The sequence below is a fragment of the Canis lupus genome, chromosome 6 (genome assembly GCF_003254725.2).
Source record: "Canis lupus dingo isolate Sandy chromosome 6, ASM325472v2, whole genome shotgun sequence".
In the NCBI taxonomy this organism is placed as follows: Eukaryota; Metazoa; Chordata; class Mammalia; order Carnivora; family Canidae; genus Canis; species Canis lupus.
Genome location: NC_064248.1, coordinates 33,392,210 through 33,405,990, shown reverse-complemented (window position 1 = coordinate 33,405,990; position 13,781 = coordinate 33,392,210). Strand labels below are relative to the sequence as shown.

General features: G+C 54.3%; 1 protein-coding gene across 14 annotated transcripts in view; it reads left to right on the top strand.

Annotated features, from left to right (window-relative positions):
- The window catches only part of METTL22 (methyltransferase 22, Kin17 lysine), a 38,888-nt gene that overhangs the window by 11,104 nt on the left and 14,003 nt on the right, over nucleotides 1–13,781 (top strand). For 4 of the 14 annotated variants that reach the window (XM_035718119.2, XM_049111416.1, XM_049111415.1 and 1 more), the window contains 6 exons: nucleotides 1,559–1,657; nucleotides 3,021–3,074; nucleotides 3,889–3,969; nucleotides 4,217–4,319; nucleotides 5,946–6,114; nucleotides 7,225–7,869. In XM_035718119.2, the coding sequence (XP_035574012.1) occupies nucleotides 1,559–1,657; nucleotides 3,021–3,074; nucleotides 3,889–3,969; nucleotides 4,217–4,319; nucleotides 5,946–6,114; nucleotides 7,225–7,356 (638 nt within the window). In that variant the 3' untranslated portion in view covers nucleotides 7,357–7,869. Of the gene's footprint in view, nucleotides 1–1,491; nucleotides 1,658–3,020; nucleotides 3,075–3,888; nucleotides 3,970–4,216; nucleotides 4,320–5,945; nucleotides 6,115–7,224; nucleotides 7,870–13,781 lie in introns of those variants that run through there. The other 10 variants (XM_035718123.2, XM_025416556.3, XM_035718129.2 and 7 more) reach the window with 10 other exon arrangements.

The following is a 13,781-nucleotide window of genomic DNA, read 5'->3' as shown; positions in this document are numbered from 1 at the left end:
CCCCACTGGCCCATGCGCTTTTTCAGCTTTTTCCTAAAGAGTGTACCAGTTCGTAAGAGGGTAGGATTTCATCAGGTAAGTGTCCCTGCACTTTAAATCTTCAGTGTCTGCTAGGCAGAAAGGGGACATCTGCTGCTCTGGTTTGCACTTCCTTGATTCCTAGTTCCCATCCCCATGGCACACGTCTTTTGCTTCTGAGACAGGAAAGGGAAGCTAGGGATCACCTATGATGCCGGCACACTTTCCAGATACTCTGCATTAGCCACTGGCCAGGAGTGTACAGGGCAGGCCCCCGGTTCCACTTCATGCCAAGGTTCACATAAATTGTCAACAAGTACTTCCCAGAGTCATGTTATCATGCAACACCCAAGAGCTTTACCCTGTGCCTGGTGCCCAACAGCAGCACAGAATCAAATTGTCTTATCTTTGAGAGGGAGGTTTCCTGGCACAAAGAAGGGAGCTTGGATCTACATGGCACATTATTGTTAGCAAAGCCTTGCACGTGCTTCAGTGCCCACTCATAACTTCACAGTGACCCCGGGCAGTAGCCGGGGCACCTGTCCCCATCCATTGTCCAGATGAGCAGACTAAGTAAGTGTAAGGTCAGGTGGCTGGCCCCAGGTTGTACACACAGCTGCTCACACTATGGGTGGGCAGGGCCCCCGTGGTTCAGACTGTTTTCCATGAAGCATAGGGAGGGGCCAGCAAAGGGATAATTTGGGGGCAGCTCCAGGGCTCTGGTCTCCCACTGCTACTTGGCCAGAGGTGCTCCTCTCTTGTATGTTTTATGTGTTAGAACCCCACAGAAGATCTGTTTGGACAAAAACTCCCATAAAGACTTACAAGCTACTGTCAGGCACACACCACCAATATTCTCTCCCCAGTGGCCCCGGGAAAGGAATAGGTGTGTCCCTTTGGTGAGCGGGGATCTCCCCGCCCCCATTCAGGCTCTGCAGGTTCCTTGGAATGGAGAGTCCTCAGGGGGTGGCAGGACAGGGTCGGGGCGTCCACAGCTATAGTGGGCCAGCCAGATGTCACTTACACAACGTTCTGTACCTGCCACACATACATTCTCCTAAGTGAAAATCAGATTTTGATAAAATGCCCACACCCCACACTTCATCAGGGATGCAGTATACAGAGTCTCGGCTCTGCTGAAATGAAAGGAAGCACCAGCTCATCAGAGCAGCAGTGGCTCAGGAGACACAGATGGCCGAGACAGCGAATCATGCTCCCAAGAGCACGTCCCCAGCCTGCAGGAACCTGCTGTGTATCTCCATGAATCACATCCAGACACCGCACCTGATTGACACACGCTCAGAACTGGAGCTCTCACCACTTCCCTCTGGACTACACAGAGTCCGTCCCCACCAGCACCATCATCTCTTAAGGGAAAGATCCTTAGAAAGGGCCTTAAGGTGAACATACTTAATTTTGGCTGTCAGCACATGGGGAAACTTAACTTTCCATTTTGCACCCTTCTGCTGTCAGGCTGTCGAACCTGGAGAGGGGTGTGGTGATGGCTGGTGTTTCATGGCGTGCCCTTCTGTTATTTCAGATGTCGGCACAGATCTCTTGGCCATGTGCCAGCGAAACATTGCCCTCAATGGCCACCTGACTGCTGCTGCAGGTGAGGCCCAGCGGCCCTTCTGCCTGGGTGAGAGGGGTCTGTGTTTGGCAGGTGGGACACTGAGAGCTGGGGTGTGCCCACTGCCCTGACACCCCCATGAATGGAGGGAGCACGGTCCTGGCTTCACAGAGCTTTGTATCCGATGACTCTGCCCTCGAGCCATCCCCTCCTCCCCATGCCCACTGCTGCGTCCTGCTTCAGCCCTCCCTCCCAGACAGCACAGCGGCCCCCGCCCGATCTCTCAGCTCCTTGTCTGATCCAGCCAGGCTATCCTCCCTGTAGCATCTACAATGACCTTTTGAAAATGTGAGCCAGACCCTCTACTCCCCACAGAAAATCTTCAGGGGTGCAGTCCAAGCTCTCCCTCTGGCTCCCAAATCTCCTAGTCTGACCCCTGCCTGCTTTTCCTTTTCTCTTGACAGCCTTATTGTCCAGCCCTGTGTCCAGTGATCTGAGCACTCGTTTCACGTGCTCTTCCCTCTGCCCAGACCGTTTCCCCACCCCCCATCTTCCTGATTGTTGGATTTCTGCACCACTCGCAGAAATGAGTTGATGTGATAGATGCCGGCAGCCGCTCCTCACCGGACTTCTGTCCAGAGCATCTCCAAGCAGCTTGGGGGATACCTTCCCACTCAGCTCAGGTCACTCCAGCCCACGGGCTTCGGACCCTTCAGAGGTCTCCCCTTGCAGTCTGAGTGGACTCCGAACTCCTCTGCCAGTCTCATAGCCTGTGGGGGCCTGGCCCTGCCATCTATCACCTCTGCCTCACAGGACCCCTCTGTTCCTGCCGCTCCAGCCTGTCTGAGAGCCGCAAGGCCTCCTGTTGCTTCCTCATCACGCCCAGACCTCCAGACTTCCAGACGAGGTCACGGGTCTCTACCAGAGCCTCATTTCATCTTGAACCATTGCATTTTGACGTTTGTGTGACTGGTTGATACATATCTGGCAGCCCACTAGGCCACACGCTCCATGGGGCAGGGGTCTGTGTGTGTGACACCCTGTCACATTTGCTGAATGCCTGTCAACAAGAGCTGGAGGGGAGGAGCACACAGGACTCAGCCGCTCTTGGAAGCCTCCCCTGACACCCTAGTCTGACACCAGAGCTCCTGTCTCCTGTGCCCCTGGCACGTCCCCTCAACCACACCCTGACCACACTGCCTTGTCGGTGCATGCTGACCAGCCGCTGCTGGGCCCCAGAGACAGGGACGCACCCCAGAAACCTCTGTACTCCCTGTGTTCCGTGCCAGACCTGATACCTGGCACTCAGAAATGCTGAAGGAAAGGAGGGATGTAGAGAGGACGTTGATGGAGAGGTGGAGGGATTTTGGCACAGAATGGGAAGTGTCACCCTTTTCCTTGTTTTGAGTTCTGCTTGTTTTTGCTTTTGCAGGCAGTGTAGTTAAGGTCAAAGAACTGGACTGGCTCCAAGACGACCTGTGCACAGGTGCATACCTCCCTGTCCCCCTGTCACACCTTGAGGCCGTCAGCCCTGTGTCCTGGGCTGAGCAGAGGGTCCTGGCTGGTGCCGCGGTCCCTCAGTACACAGCCACTCCACTCTCTTGGCTGATGAGTTACAGCTGCTGGCAGCCTCCACCTACTATGTCACTCAGACTCGCAGTGTCCCTGTACTGTAGGCCCAGTAGTCCCTGAGTTACAGGTGAGGCCTGACACTCTGGGTTAAACACCTGCCCAGGCCTGGGAGGCAGCCTCCCAACACAGCGCTGTGTCTTCTGTCCATGGCAAGGAGTCCTCCATGTGGCTTCAGGGCCGATTGAGGGGGAGAGTTTTCTGAATTTATTATTCACTGTTTTGGACCTGCATGCTCACTCACTCCTTGTATAAAAACTTCTTTTCCTGTCAATGGCAGGCGAGGAAAATCGTGGCTCATTGACTATCCGTCATCTGCCACGCGCTTAGCCCCGTAGGCCCTCTGTCTCCCCAGCAGACCTTGAGGGCAGCGTTACTACACCCATTCCGGTGCAGAATGAAACCCAGAGAGGTGAAGCACCTCTCTCAGGGCCACACACCAAGTTTGTGGGGGCAGCAGTGCCTGCCCCTCAGCAGCGGAGGCAGATCCCCGGTCCCACGTAGGCAGCTGTGGCCTGAGGCTGGGGCGCTAAGATTCAGACCTACCTGGCAATGCCCGCCATTTCAAGCTACCCCCAGCTCTGTTTCCTCTCCTGGAGCTTCTTTATTCAGCCTCAGAGCTGGCCTGCAGAGAAAGGAACGTGCCTAAAATGGCCTTTCTTCTTTCATAGACCCGGAGGTCCCCTTCAGCTGGTCTCAGGAGGACGTCTCCGACCTGTACAGCCACACCACCATCCTGCTCGCGGCCGAAGGTAGGACATCCTGATCAGCAGCGCCAGTATGGTGGGGCATCAGCACATTGAGCCCTCCCCTGAGCCCTCTCCAGTCTCCCAGGCGCCCCCCGCACCCACTTGCAGTTTTCAGCCCGAGAGCTTTCCAGTCTGAGCGTGGCTGTCGCTGCATGTTCCTGGAGACCCAGTGCAGGGCCCCGGGGTCCTCCGAAGGACACATGCCCCTAATGGTTACATTTTCCCCTCGTGCCCGTTCTTTTCCCCACAGTGTTTTATGATGATGATCTCACCGACGCTCTGTTTAAAACACTCTCCCGCCTCGCTCACAAACTGAAAAACGCCTGCACAGCCATTCTGTCTGTGGAGAAGAGGTGAGCTCTGCACCCCCAAGAGCCAGACTCCCCCTTCTGGATGCGTTCCATCAGCATCGTCCTGTCACTCACTGAGCATGTGCCATGTGCCCTCCGTGCCGCCCCTCACACGTGGCCTCCCGCCACCTGCCGGCCAGCCCTGTGCCTGGGTGCTGCCGTCCCACCATCACTGGTGGAGAGAGGAGGGCTTAGGGGCAGCAGGGAACCTGGCACAGCTGCTCTGTGAGTGGATGAGTGCCCAGAGCCAGGACACTTGGCCACGGCACTGTCAAGGGCCTCTCTGAATGTCCCATCTGGACGCCGCCTGTATCCTCAGGGCCCCAGGCCTGTCTACCCTCTTCTGATGCAGACAGAGCTCCCCCAGGACACGTGCACTTGAACATCCTGAAGCATTAGGGCTCCCATTGAGGGAGTGTCAGTTTTGTGGTAGACATAGTGCTACACCGTTTTCTCCAGTTCTTATGCTAGGGCACAGCTTTTCTGAAGGCACTTTGGAATAAGTAGCAAAAGCCATAAAACTGAGGCACTTGGCTGGCTCAGGCAGTAGAGCATGTCACTCCTGATCTTGGGGTTGTGAGTTCAGCCCCACATTGGGTATAGAGATTACTTAAAATCTTAAAAAAAAAAAAAAAAAGTTATGAAACCAACGATACTCACCCAGCATCCAGCATCTCGAAATCCACCCCATTGGAAGCACTCATGTCTGTGTGTGCACCGTCCTGGTGTGGTCATCACAATGTTATTCATCCCGGTAATGTCAAGGAGCTTCTTCAAGGCACAGGTGACCAAGGGCAGCACACGGACCTCACTTAGATGCTGATTTTATAGACAAAGGGAAGCCTCGAGAGCGTCAGGAAATGTTGGGCCCTGACTGGATATTGGAATGTTAAAGAATTATCCTTGAATTTGTTTTAAGTGAAACAGAAGCAGAAGAGGGCTTATCTTTTCGGGATGCATGTGGCTGTACTTCGAGAGGAAACACCATAATGGCTGGCATTAGCTTTTTAATAATCGGGTCTGGACATGTGGGGAGGCAGGGCCCACAGCGGCCCCGAGCTGGCAGTGGTTGACGCCGGGACAGTTCATCACACTGTTGGAAATCTCTTGTAGTGAGAGACCTTGGAAAGAAAAAGGAAAGAGGCAAAGAATTTGAATTTCAGGTCAAACCATGTTGCAGGTTCGGGTGTAGAAGTGGCCGTGTGGCCAGGCTGGGAGGACCGATCCTGAAGCTCCCCACCCACCACCTCCCAGCACCCTTCGCTGCTGCTCTCAGGCCCTGCCCTTTGTTCATTCATCACCTGCACCCTGTGTGCAGATTCTGTGCCGGAGGAAGCTGGGGAGGCCAGCAGGCGGTGTTCTGCGTCCACCTCCTGCTCTGCTTTGGAGCTCAGGGCAGGGCCTGTCTTTCAGGCAGTGGTATCTGCGGCACCTGACTTTGCCTTTCTGAGCCTTGGTGTCTGTGTCTGTAAAATGGAAGCGCCTACTGTGTCCCCTCCCAGGCTTTCTAGATTCAGGAAGGAAGTGCACTCAGTACACAGTAGCTGCTCCGTGCAAACCCACTGGAGGGCAGTGAGGTCAGGGAGGCAGCAGGAGGGCAAGGCGTGTGTGTCGGCTGCTTGTTTGCAGGCTGAACTTCACACTCAGACACCTGGACGTCACGTGCGAAGCCTATGACCACTTCCGCTCGTGGCTGCAGCGCCTGGAGAGGCTTGCGGATGGCCAGCTGCGCTTTGTGGTGGAGCCGGTGGAGGCCTCCTTCCCGCAGCGCCTCGTGTATGAGCGCATCCAGCAGCTGGTAGGTGCGGCCCCCTCTACACGCAGGCCACTGTGGCTGTGCATGACGCTGCTGACCCCAGGGTCCTCCAGATGCGGGCCCCACACCCTGGTGCTGTCGGGCAGAGGATCAGCTGGCAGCCAAAGGCTGTGGTGGGGTCTCCCCACTTAGGGGTCTTCCACCTTAGGGGTCACTGTGTCTGCAGGTGGGCCTGCAGTTGTCACCTTGGACTTCACACCACATTCTATCTCTGAGCAATTCAGGGCCCAGAGGAAGCAGGGCTGAGCCCAGGAGGTGGTTGGTGACCCAGGAAGTTGGGATGAGGGGCACTTGGTGGGGTTCTTGATGCAGAAGCTGCAGTGCTAGAGGCCACATCTTCACTGTGGGAGGTACCCTGGCCTCGCAGACTGGGCAGGCTTGTCAGTTGACCAGTGGCCCTTCTGACCGGGCACAGGGGGCCATCAAACTAGGCCTCGGAGTAATCATCCTAGTAATGGTCCTCAGGCCAGGTCCCAGGCCAAGCTCCTCCCTCCCCTGCCTCAGTGGATGCCAGACAACGGGAAGTCACCCTGCCAGGCAACAGCAGAGCTGGGACTTAATCTTACAGCCATGTCACTTCCTATTAGAATTTTTAAACCCAGCTCATGGGGAAAATCTGATAAATCAAAATTACCCTTGAAAATCCCTTATAGGGGGATCCCTAGGTGGCTCAGCGGTTTAGCGCCTGCCTTTGGCCCAGGGCGCGATCCTGGAGTCCCGGGATCGAGTCCCACATCGGGCTCCCAGCATGGAGCCTGCTTCTCCCTACTCCTGTGTTCTGCCTCTCTCTCTCTCTCTCTCTCTCTCTCTGTCTATCGTGAATAAATAAATAAATAAATCTCTTAAAAAAAAAGTCACTAAAAAATATTAAAAAAAAAAACAAAAAAGAAAGAAAGAAAGAAAATCCCTTATAATTACCAGGAGCTGCAAGTCCCAAGGTCTGGAATGCCTGGCTCCTGTTCCCTTTGCCTCTCAGCTGTGACCACCCCTTCCCTGGGTCTATGGAAACCAGTCCTAGATATGAGGAGAGGGGAGGGCTGGGGTGGCCAAGGGCTGTCCCTCTCACGTTCCCCATTGTGTTCCCCAAACAAGCACAGCACTGAATTTGTGTGGTTGCCATGCATGAGGAGCAACCTTCTGTTCATGGCTACGCCGCCTCTGGACTGCCTCCCTGTAGATGGCAAACAGTCTACTCCTGCCAGCGAGGACTCAGGTTTCCACTAAGAACTTGGTGTGTTTTTGTACCTCCTCCACCTGCCGTGTCGAGAGGAGCAGCACATGGCCAGGAAAATCAGCTCCTCATAAAATGCAGAAGTCACAGGAAGTGACACCTAAGATCTCCCCAAATGGAAAAATTGTGATTCGCTGCCATTCTTCTGGTCCATCTTGATGCATCTTGGGTTGATGCCAGCTTTAACTCCCATAAACCCAGCTTCTCTCCCAGAGTGAGGCAGAAAGAACGGCCCAGAGCAGCAATCAGAAGCAGCTCCCCACCCCTGCGTGAGCTTGCATGCTGCCCATGGTTCACGTGTGGTTTGACTCTTCTCCTTTGCTAATTACTTCCCTCTGACGTAGTGAGGTCTCCTTCACAAACCTCGGGAATCTGCTTTCTCTGTTTGCTGCAGGAACTCTGGAAGATCTTTGTGGAACCGGTAATGTGACCCATCATCGCATCCACAGGCATGGCTTCTCGACTGCTCTCAGAATACGTTTCTAATAAAATTGAAAGCTCACAAAGTAATGTGTTTGAGGTCGTATCATTTTAGAAATGGGACAAATGTAGTGTATATGCCCCAGGACTGTCTTCTGGAGTCAGTTGCTACCTCCCAACAGCAGCCAGAGAATGTTCTTGCTCTCGGCTGGAATTCTAATCCAGTTAGTTGCATGTTTTCTGTGCTGCATGTTCCAAGATACCTCAAGAGCGGAGACCGTGTCCGGCAGGTGTTCTCAGCTTGATTCCACTAGAGTCGATTACTTCAAGCTCCCTGGCGGGCAGGGGATCCAGGGCCGGGCCAGTAGCATCTAGTGCTCCCTCGATTATCTGCTTGCAGACCTATTTAACATCGTTGCCACAGTTACAGTAGGAACACTACACAGTATGCGGTACAGGAGCCTCACTGCCTTCCACAGCTGTGTGTGCCCCATCCCCATCCCTCAAGTGAGGGCCCGTTCAGAGGAGGTGGCAGGAGCCAGCAAAGAGGCTTTTCTTTTCTGTTTTAGCTCATTATAACCAAAACCGGGGTGAGCTTAGAACAGACACAAGAGGGGATCCCTGGGTAGCTCAGCAGTTTAGCACCTGCCTTTGGCCCAGGATGTGATCCTGGAATCCCAGGATCGAGTCCCACATCAGGCTCCCTGCATGGAGCCTGCTTCTCCCTCTGCCTGTGTCTCTGCCTCTCTCTCTCTCTCTCTCTCTCTCTCTCTCTTGCTCATGAATAAATAAATAACATCTTTAAAAACACACACACAAGAGCAGCTCTTCCTGGTCCCGTGGGCTGACCCAGGGTGGAGCCGTGATCTGCCTCACAGCCTTCCCTCCCAGAGCCCAAGCTTCCCCTCCTCCCCTTGGGCCCCTTTCCTGCTTCACCACATGTGCATATCTCTGTCTGACTTTTTATCTTTTTCTCTGTGCCCCTCCCACCTCGACCCCTCCCCATTGCTTTACACCCTTTCCCACCATTTCTCCCTCCTCCTCCTTCCCAGCTCTGGTCCCACCCTCCTGCTGCCTTGGCCCTCCTCGAAGGTCCCGGCCCACCCCGGCTCCCTTCCTGCCCCTCACAGCACAGATATCCCCTGGCACCTCTGCCTCTCCAGCTCCATCCAGACACCAGATTAACTCCCTCCATCTTCCCAACAGCTAGGACATCAACCTGGTTACACCCATTTCACAGTTTGAAGACTACTGCTCTAAAAGGAAAACATCTCCATGGGTCAGAGCCCTGTCTGTCTTAGACATCAGTACATTCCTGCCATATGGTGTAGCCCAAAGTGGGTACTCGACACCTACTGTTGAATGAGCAATGGGTAGGAGCTGGTGTTGGGGAGACTGCTCCATCACAGACACTGCTGCCTTCAGGGGCATTTGGCAGTGTTTGGAAAGGGCGATGGGTGCTGCTGGCCAGGGATGCTGGTTAAGCATCCTGTAATGCACAGCCAGCCCTCCATGCAGGAGTGCCGAGGTTGAGGAATCCTATTAGGAAGAACATAAGCTTCTTTAGGAAGGAAAAACTGGTCTCAGCTGAACGTGCAGAGAAGGTGACCCAAGAGAATGAGTCTCACCCTCCCCTCTAGGAGTGGGAAGAAGAGTCACACACATCATCTCTAAATCTTCCAAAGACCCTAGAAAGCAGAAATTAACCCCACCTTACACATGAGAAACCTGAAGTTCAGGGCAGTTGGGCCACCTGCCGGACATCGCACAGCCACCAAGTGGCAGAGTTGGGCTCAGAGCCCACACTCTCCCTTTTCCCACAGTGAGTTTCCCGGCCCACCAGCAGCAGCAGCCCCAGCCCCAGCCTGACTCGGAATCTGCTCTTTGACAAGACCCCAGGGATTTGTGCACAGTGAGTGGTTCGGGAAGCTAGCCTTTGAGCTTTTCCCATTTTCTGAGTTTCCTACACAAAACCATCCCCGATAGACTTCCCCTAATTGGACAGAGTTGCAGATCATAATGGGATATATTAATAACGAGTCCTCCAAACAGCCCCACGAGGCTGAGCCCCCAGCTGGCGATGTGTCAGCACTAGCTGACATTTTCCTGGCACTCCCGGGGACAAGCCCATAAATGTAATTGGCACTAAGCAATAGAGTCACCGCGCCTTTCACCTGGCACATTAGGGTGAATGCTTTCATGTCTAAAGCTCTTGGCCTGAAAGCGTCCTCTAAGTGGGGCCCAGAATTAATCTTGATCCACTATAATTCAAAGCATCGTCAGGTTTTCACTTCTCGGAGTCGAAATGCACCCTTCTTGCTGTGTTTTACGGCTTTGCTTGAGCCTCTAGAAGTGTTCGTTTGGCAGCTGTATTTCAGAGTCCTCAAACCATCGGGATATTCTGCTAGGGAATTAACCTTGATAAACCACTGCACTTATTTTATTATTTTTTTATACAGTGCAACCTTTTCGGAGAATATATGGCCCAAGGAGGGAACTTGGTTGTTCAAGCCTGTGCAGGAAAGATTTAATAAAACCAGCAAACAGTGATACTGTGGCCTCCATCACTTCTCAAATTACTGTGCACACAAGTCACATGGGGTTTTGCCAAAACGCAGATTCTGACTCAGGTCCCTCTGGGTGGGGCTTCATGCTGGAACTTCACTAGCTGCCGGGACTTGCTGGCACGACTGGTCCAGCAATCACCGTGAGGCACGCAGCTAGGCCATGTCATTCCTGGTTAAGAGCACAAACTTGGGCTGGGCAGACCCGGATTCTGATCCTGGCTCTGCCCCAGACCTGCCAAACAACCTGGGGCAAGTGGCCTAGCCTCTCTGAGCCTCCGCTTTCCTCATCTGTGAAGCAGTTAGGCTTCTGTCCTGAGAGTGATTGTGAACGTGATTACTAGATAATCCACGTGAGATGTACCAGGGAAGTTTTCAATAGAGTGCGGGTATTGTCCTAATACAATTTTTTGGTTCAAGAGCATCTTCAGCTTGTACGCTGTGGCCTAACATCACCACCTTCTAGAGAAATCTTTGTTCCCATATCCTCCAGCAGTAGCTGGGCAAAGAGCAAATGTGAAAAGTCATGTGGAACAGGCCTGCCTTAAGTTTGGGCTCTGCGTTACACACTAAGGGTCACTTTGGACACCTAAAAGGCCCTCGGAATAGTCAGGCCATCATCCACACCGCGGACCCCAAGTCCAACGAGACACCCCGTGGGCTGCCGGCAGGAAGAGACATGTTTCCTGGGGACGTGACCTCAGAGACCAAGTTCTTTATAAAGTGAAGATAAAAGTGGGCCGTGGTGCCTGCCCGTCTGCAGTGAGACGGTCGTGTGCCGGGTGACCTGGACTCTAAGAGCTCTAAGCTGGTGAGCAGACCTTGGCCTTATGTGACTCTGACCTACAACATGGGTAGGAGACCCAGCTCCCCATCTGTGCATCAAGGTGACCCACACACGTCTTGACTCTCAGCCGCAACAGCCATACATGCCCCTACCTTGGGTGCAGGGTGAAAAAACCGTGTGCTTTGTCCTCCCAAGGGGATGACACCCCTGTGCGTGCTGGTTTCCTGCCCTGTATGCTCCTAGAAAGCTAAGAATGTACTTTCTCCTTAGTTAGGTTGCAGCCTCCTGCATCTCAGGAGGGACTGCCGGTTGGAACCCACCTCTGCCACTCGGCCAGTGCACCTGCCCAGCAAATAGCGGTGCCACAGACATTGGAAGGAGCGGGAGTTTCAACCCTGGATCCCGGCTCAAACCAGGGAGACCTTCCAGATTGTGCTGCTTCTCACATGGCAGCTCAGGGCAGCGTCCCAAAGCAGGTATCAGCAAGGGTCTGCTCAGCCGACATGGATTAGTGATTCTGCCCAGGAATACTGGGCTTGGAAATCCGTGGACTGTTAGGTGGTGTCGGAGCCTGGCTCCCAGCAGGCCGGTACCATCAACCTGACAGTTCTGTGCACCGAAGCCCTCTGATGCACCCCCAGGGACCCGGCTGCTCTAGAGGGTAGTGGGCAGGGTTGTCACCGCAGACCGTGGGCTTGCGTAGTAAAAAGTGCCCTGGACTCTTGGGGACAGCCCCGATTTCTGTCCCCACACAGACCCTCATTCTTGTCAGCCCAGACTGGCATTCAGTCCTGTGATTGCCTCACTGAAGAGATGAATAGAAAGGGTGGAAGGGGAGGGGCCCCAGGTGACTTGGGCGGCTGCGTCTTCTTCCAGAAAGCCTTTCCCAGGTGTCCACAGCCCCTGAGCCTTCAATGATATGACCTTTTATTTTTTTTTAAAGATTTTGTTTATTTATTCATGAGAGACACAGAGAGAGAGAGAGAGAGAGAGAGAGAGAGAGGCAGAGACACAGGCAGAGGGAGAAGCAGGCTCCATGCCGGGATCCTGACATGGGACTCGATCCCGGGACTCCAGGATCATGCCCTGGGCCAAAGGCAGGCGCTGAACCACTGAGCCACCCAGGGATCCCTGATATGACCTTTTTAAAACTTGGTGTGATAGGTCTGTTTCCTTGCATTCCTCACTCACAGATGGTGAGCTCTGTGGGGACAGGACTGGCGTCATTCAAACCCAGGCCTGACACAACCCATCATTCTGTAAATATTTGTCTGCCCTTCTCCATCTGCCGGATGCTGACTGGGTGCCTGGGAGGCAGCAGGGAGCGAGACATCTCACATCCATGCCCTCGTGGGGTCCAAAACTAGATGAGGCAACAGGCAAAAAGCATAAACACATAGCGTGCATCAGGTCGTGTCCAGAACAATGATCCGAAAACCAGCAGTATGGCCTGGGGCTGACTGCTCGCTGCAGCCATGGCAGAGCGTGTTTGTGGAGCCCACTGGGCAGGATGCAAGCATCTGGCAGTTCTGGAAAACTCAAACCATGTGACTGAGGAAAACCCCAAGGGGAACGGTAGTTTTGCCCTGAGAGATGTTAACCAAATTTGGGTCTTCTATGGCGATTTCATCTTTGGTTTTTCCTGCGTATGGTAAACATCCCTGCTTCTCGAGGTGTCACCCTGAGTCGTCGATGTCATCTGACATCTCAAGGTCATTGGCTTCGTCCCTCGTTTGTGAATTGCACGAGACCGACCTGTGCTATCGATTTTTTTAAAAGTACATTTTAGTGGTTTGAGCCTTATAACCTTGACGAGGTTGATGAGGGCAATGAAGAAAGGTAAAGCCATCTAGCACTAGGTGAGCATCCGAAAAGGCCAGGTGAGGGTCCGTGAGGGGCCAGGCGAGTGTCCGTGAAGGGCCAGGCGAGCATCTGTGAGCGGCCAGGCGAGGGACTGTGAAGGGCCAGGTGAGCGTCTGAGAGGGGCTACATGAACATCCGTGAGGGGCCAGGCAAGCATTCATGAGGGGCTACATGAGCATCCGTGAGGGGCCAGGCGAGCATCTATGAGGGGCTATGTGAGGGTCCTGAGGGGCCAGGCCAGCATCCGTGAGGGGACAAGCGAGGGATTGTGAGGGGCCAAGCGAGCGTCCGTGAGGGGACAAGCGAGGGATTGTGAGGGGCCAGGCGAGTGTCCGCGAGGGGCTACGTGAGGGACCATGAGGAGCCAGGCGAGAGACCTTGAGCGGCCACTCGAGTATCTGAGGGGCCAGTCAAGGGACCATGAGGGGCCAGGCGAGTGTCTGTGAGGGGCCAGAAGAGGGACTGTGAGGGGACAGGCGAGGGACTCTGAGGTGCAGGCAAGCATCCATGAACAGTTTTGTGAGGGTCCCTGAGGGGCCAGGTGAGAATACTTGAGGGACTATGTGAGTGTCCTGAGGGGTGACATGAGTGTCCGTGAGGGGCCCAGTGAGCCTCCGTGAGGGACCATGTGAGTGCCAATGAGGGGCTACGTGAGGGTCCTGAGGGGCCAGGCCAGCATCCGTGAGGGGCCAGGTGAGGGTCCTGAGGGGTGAGGCCAGTGTCCGTGAGGGGCCAGGCAAGCGTCCGTGAGGGGCCAGGTGAGCATCCATGAGGGGCTATGTGA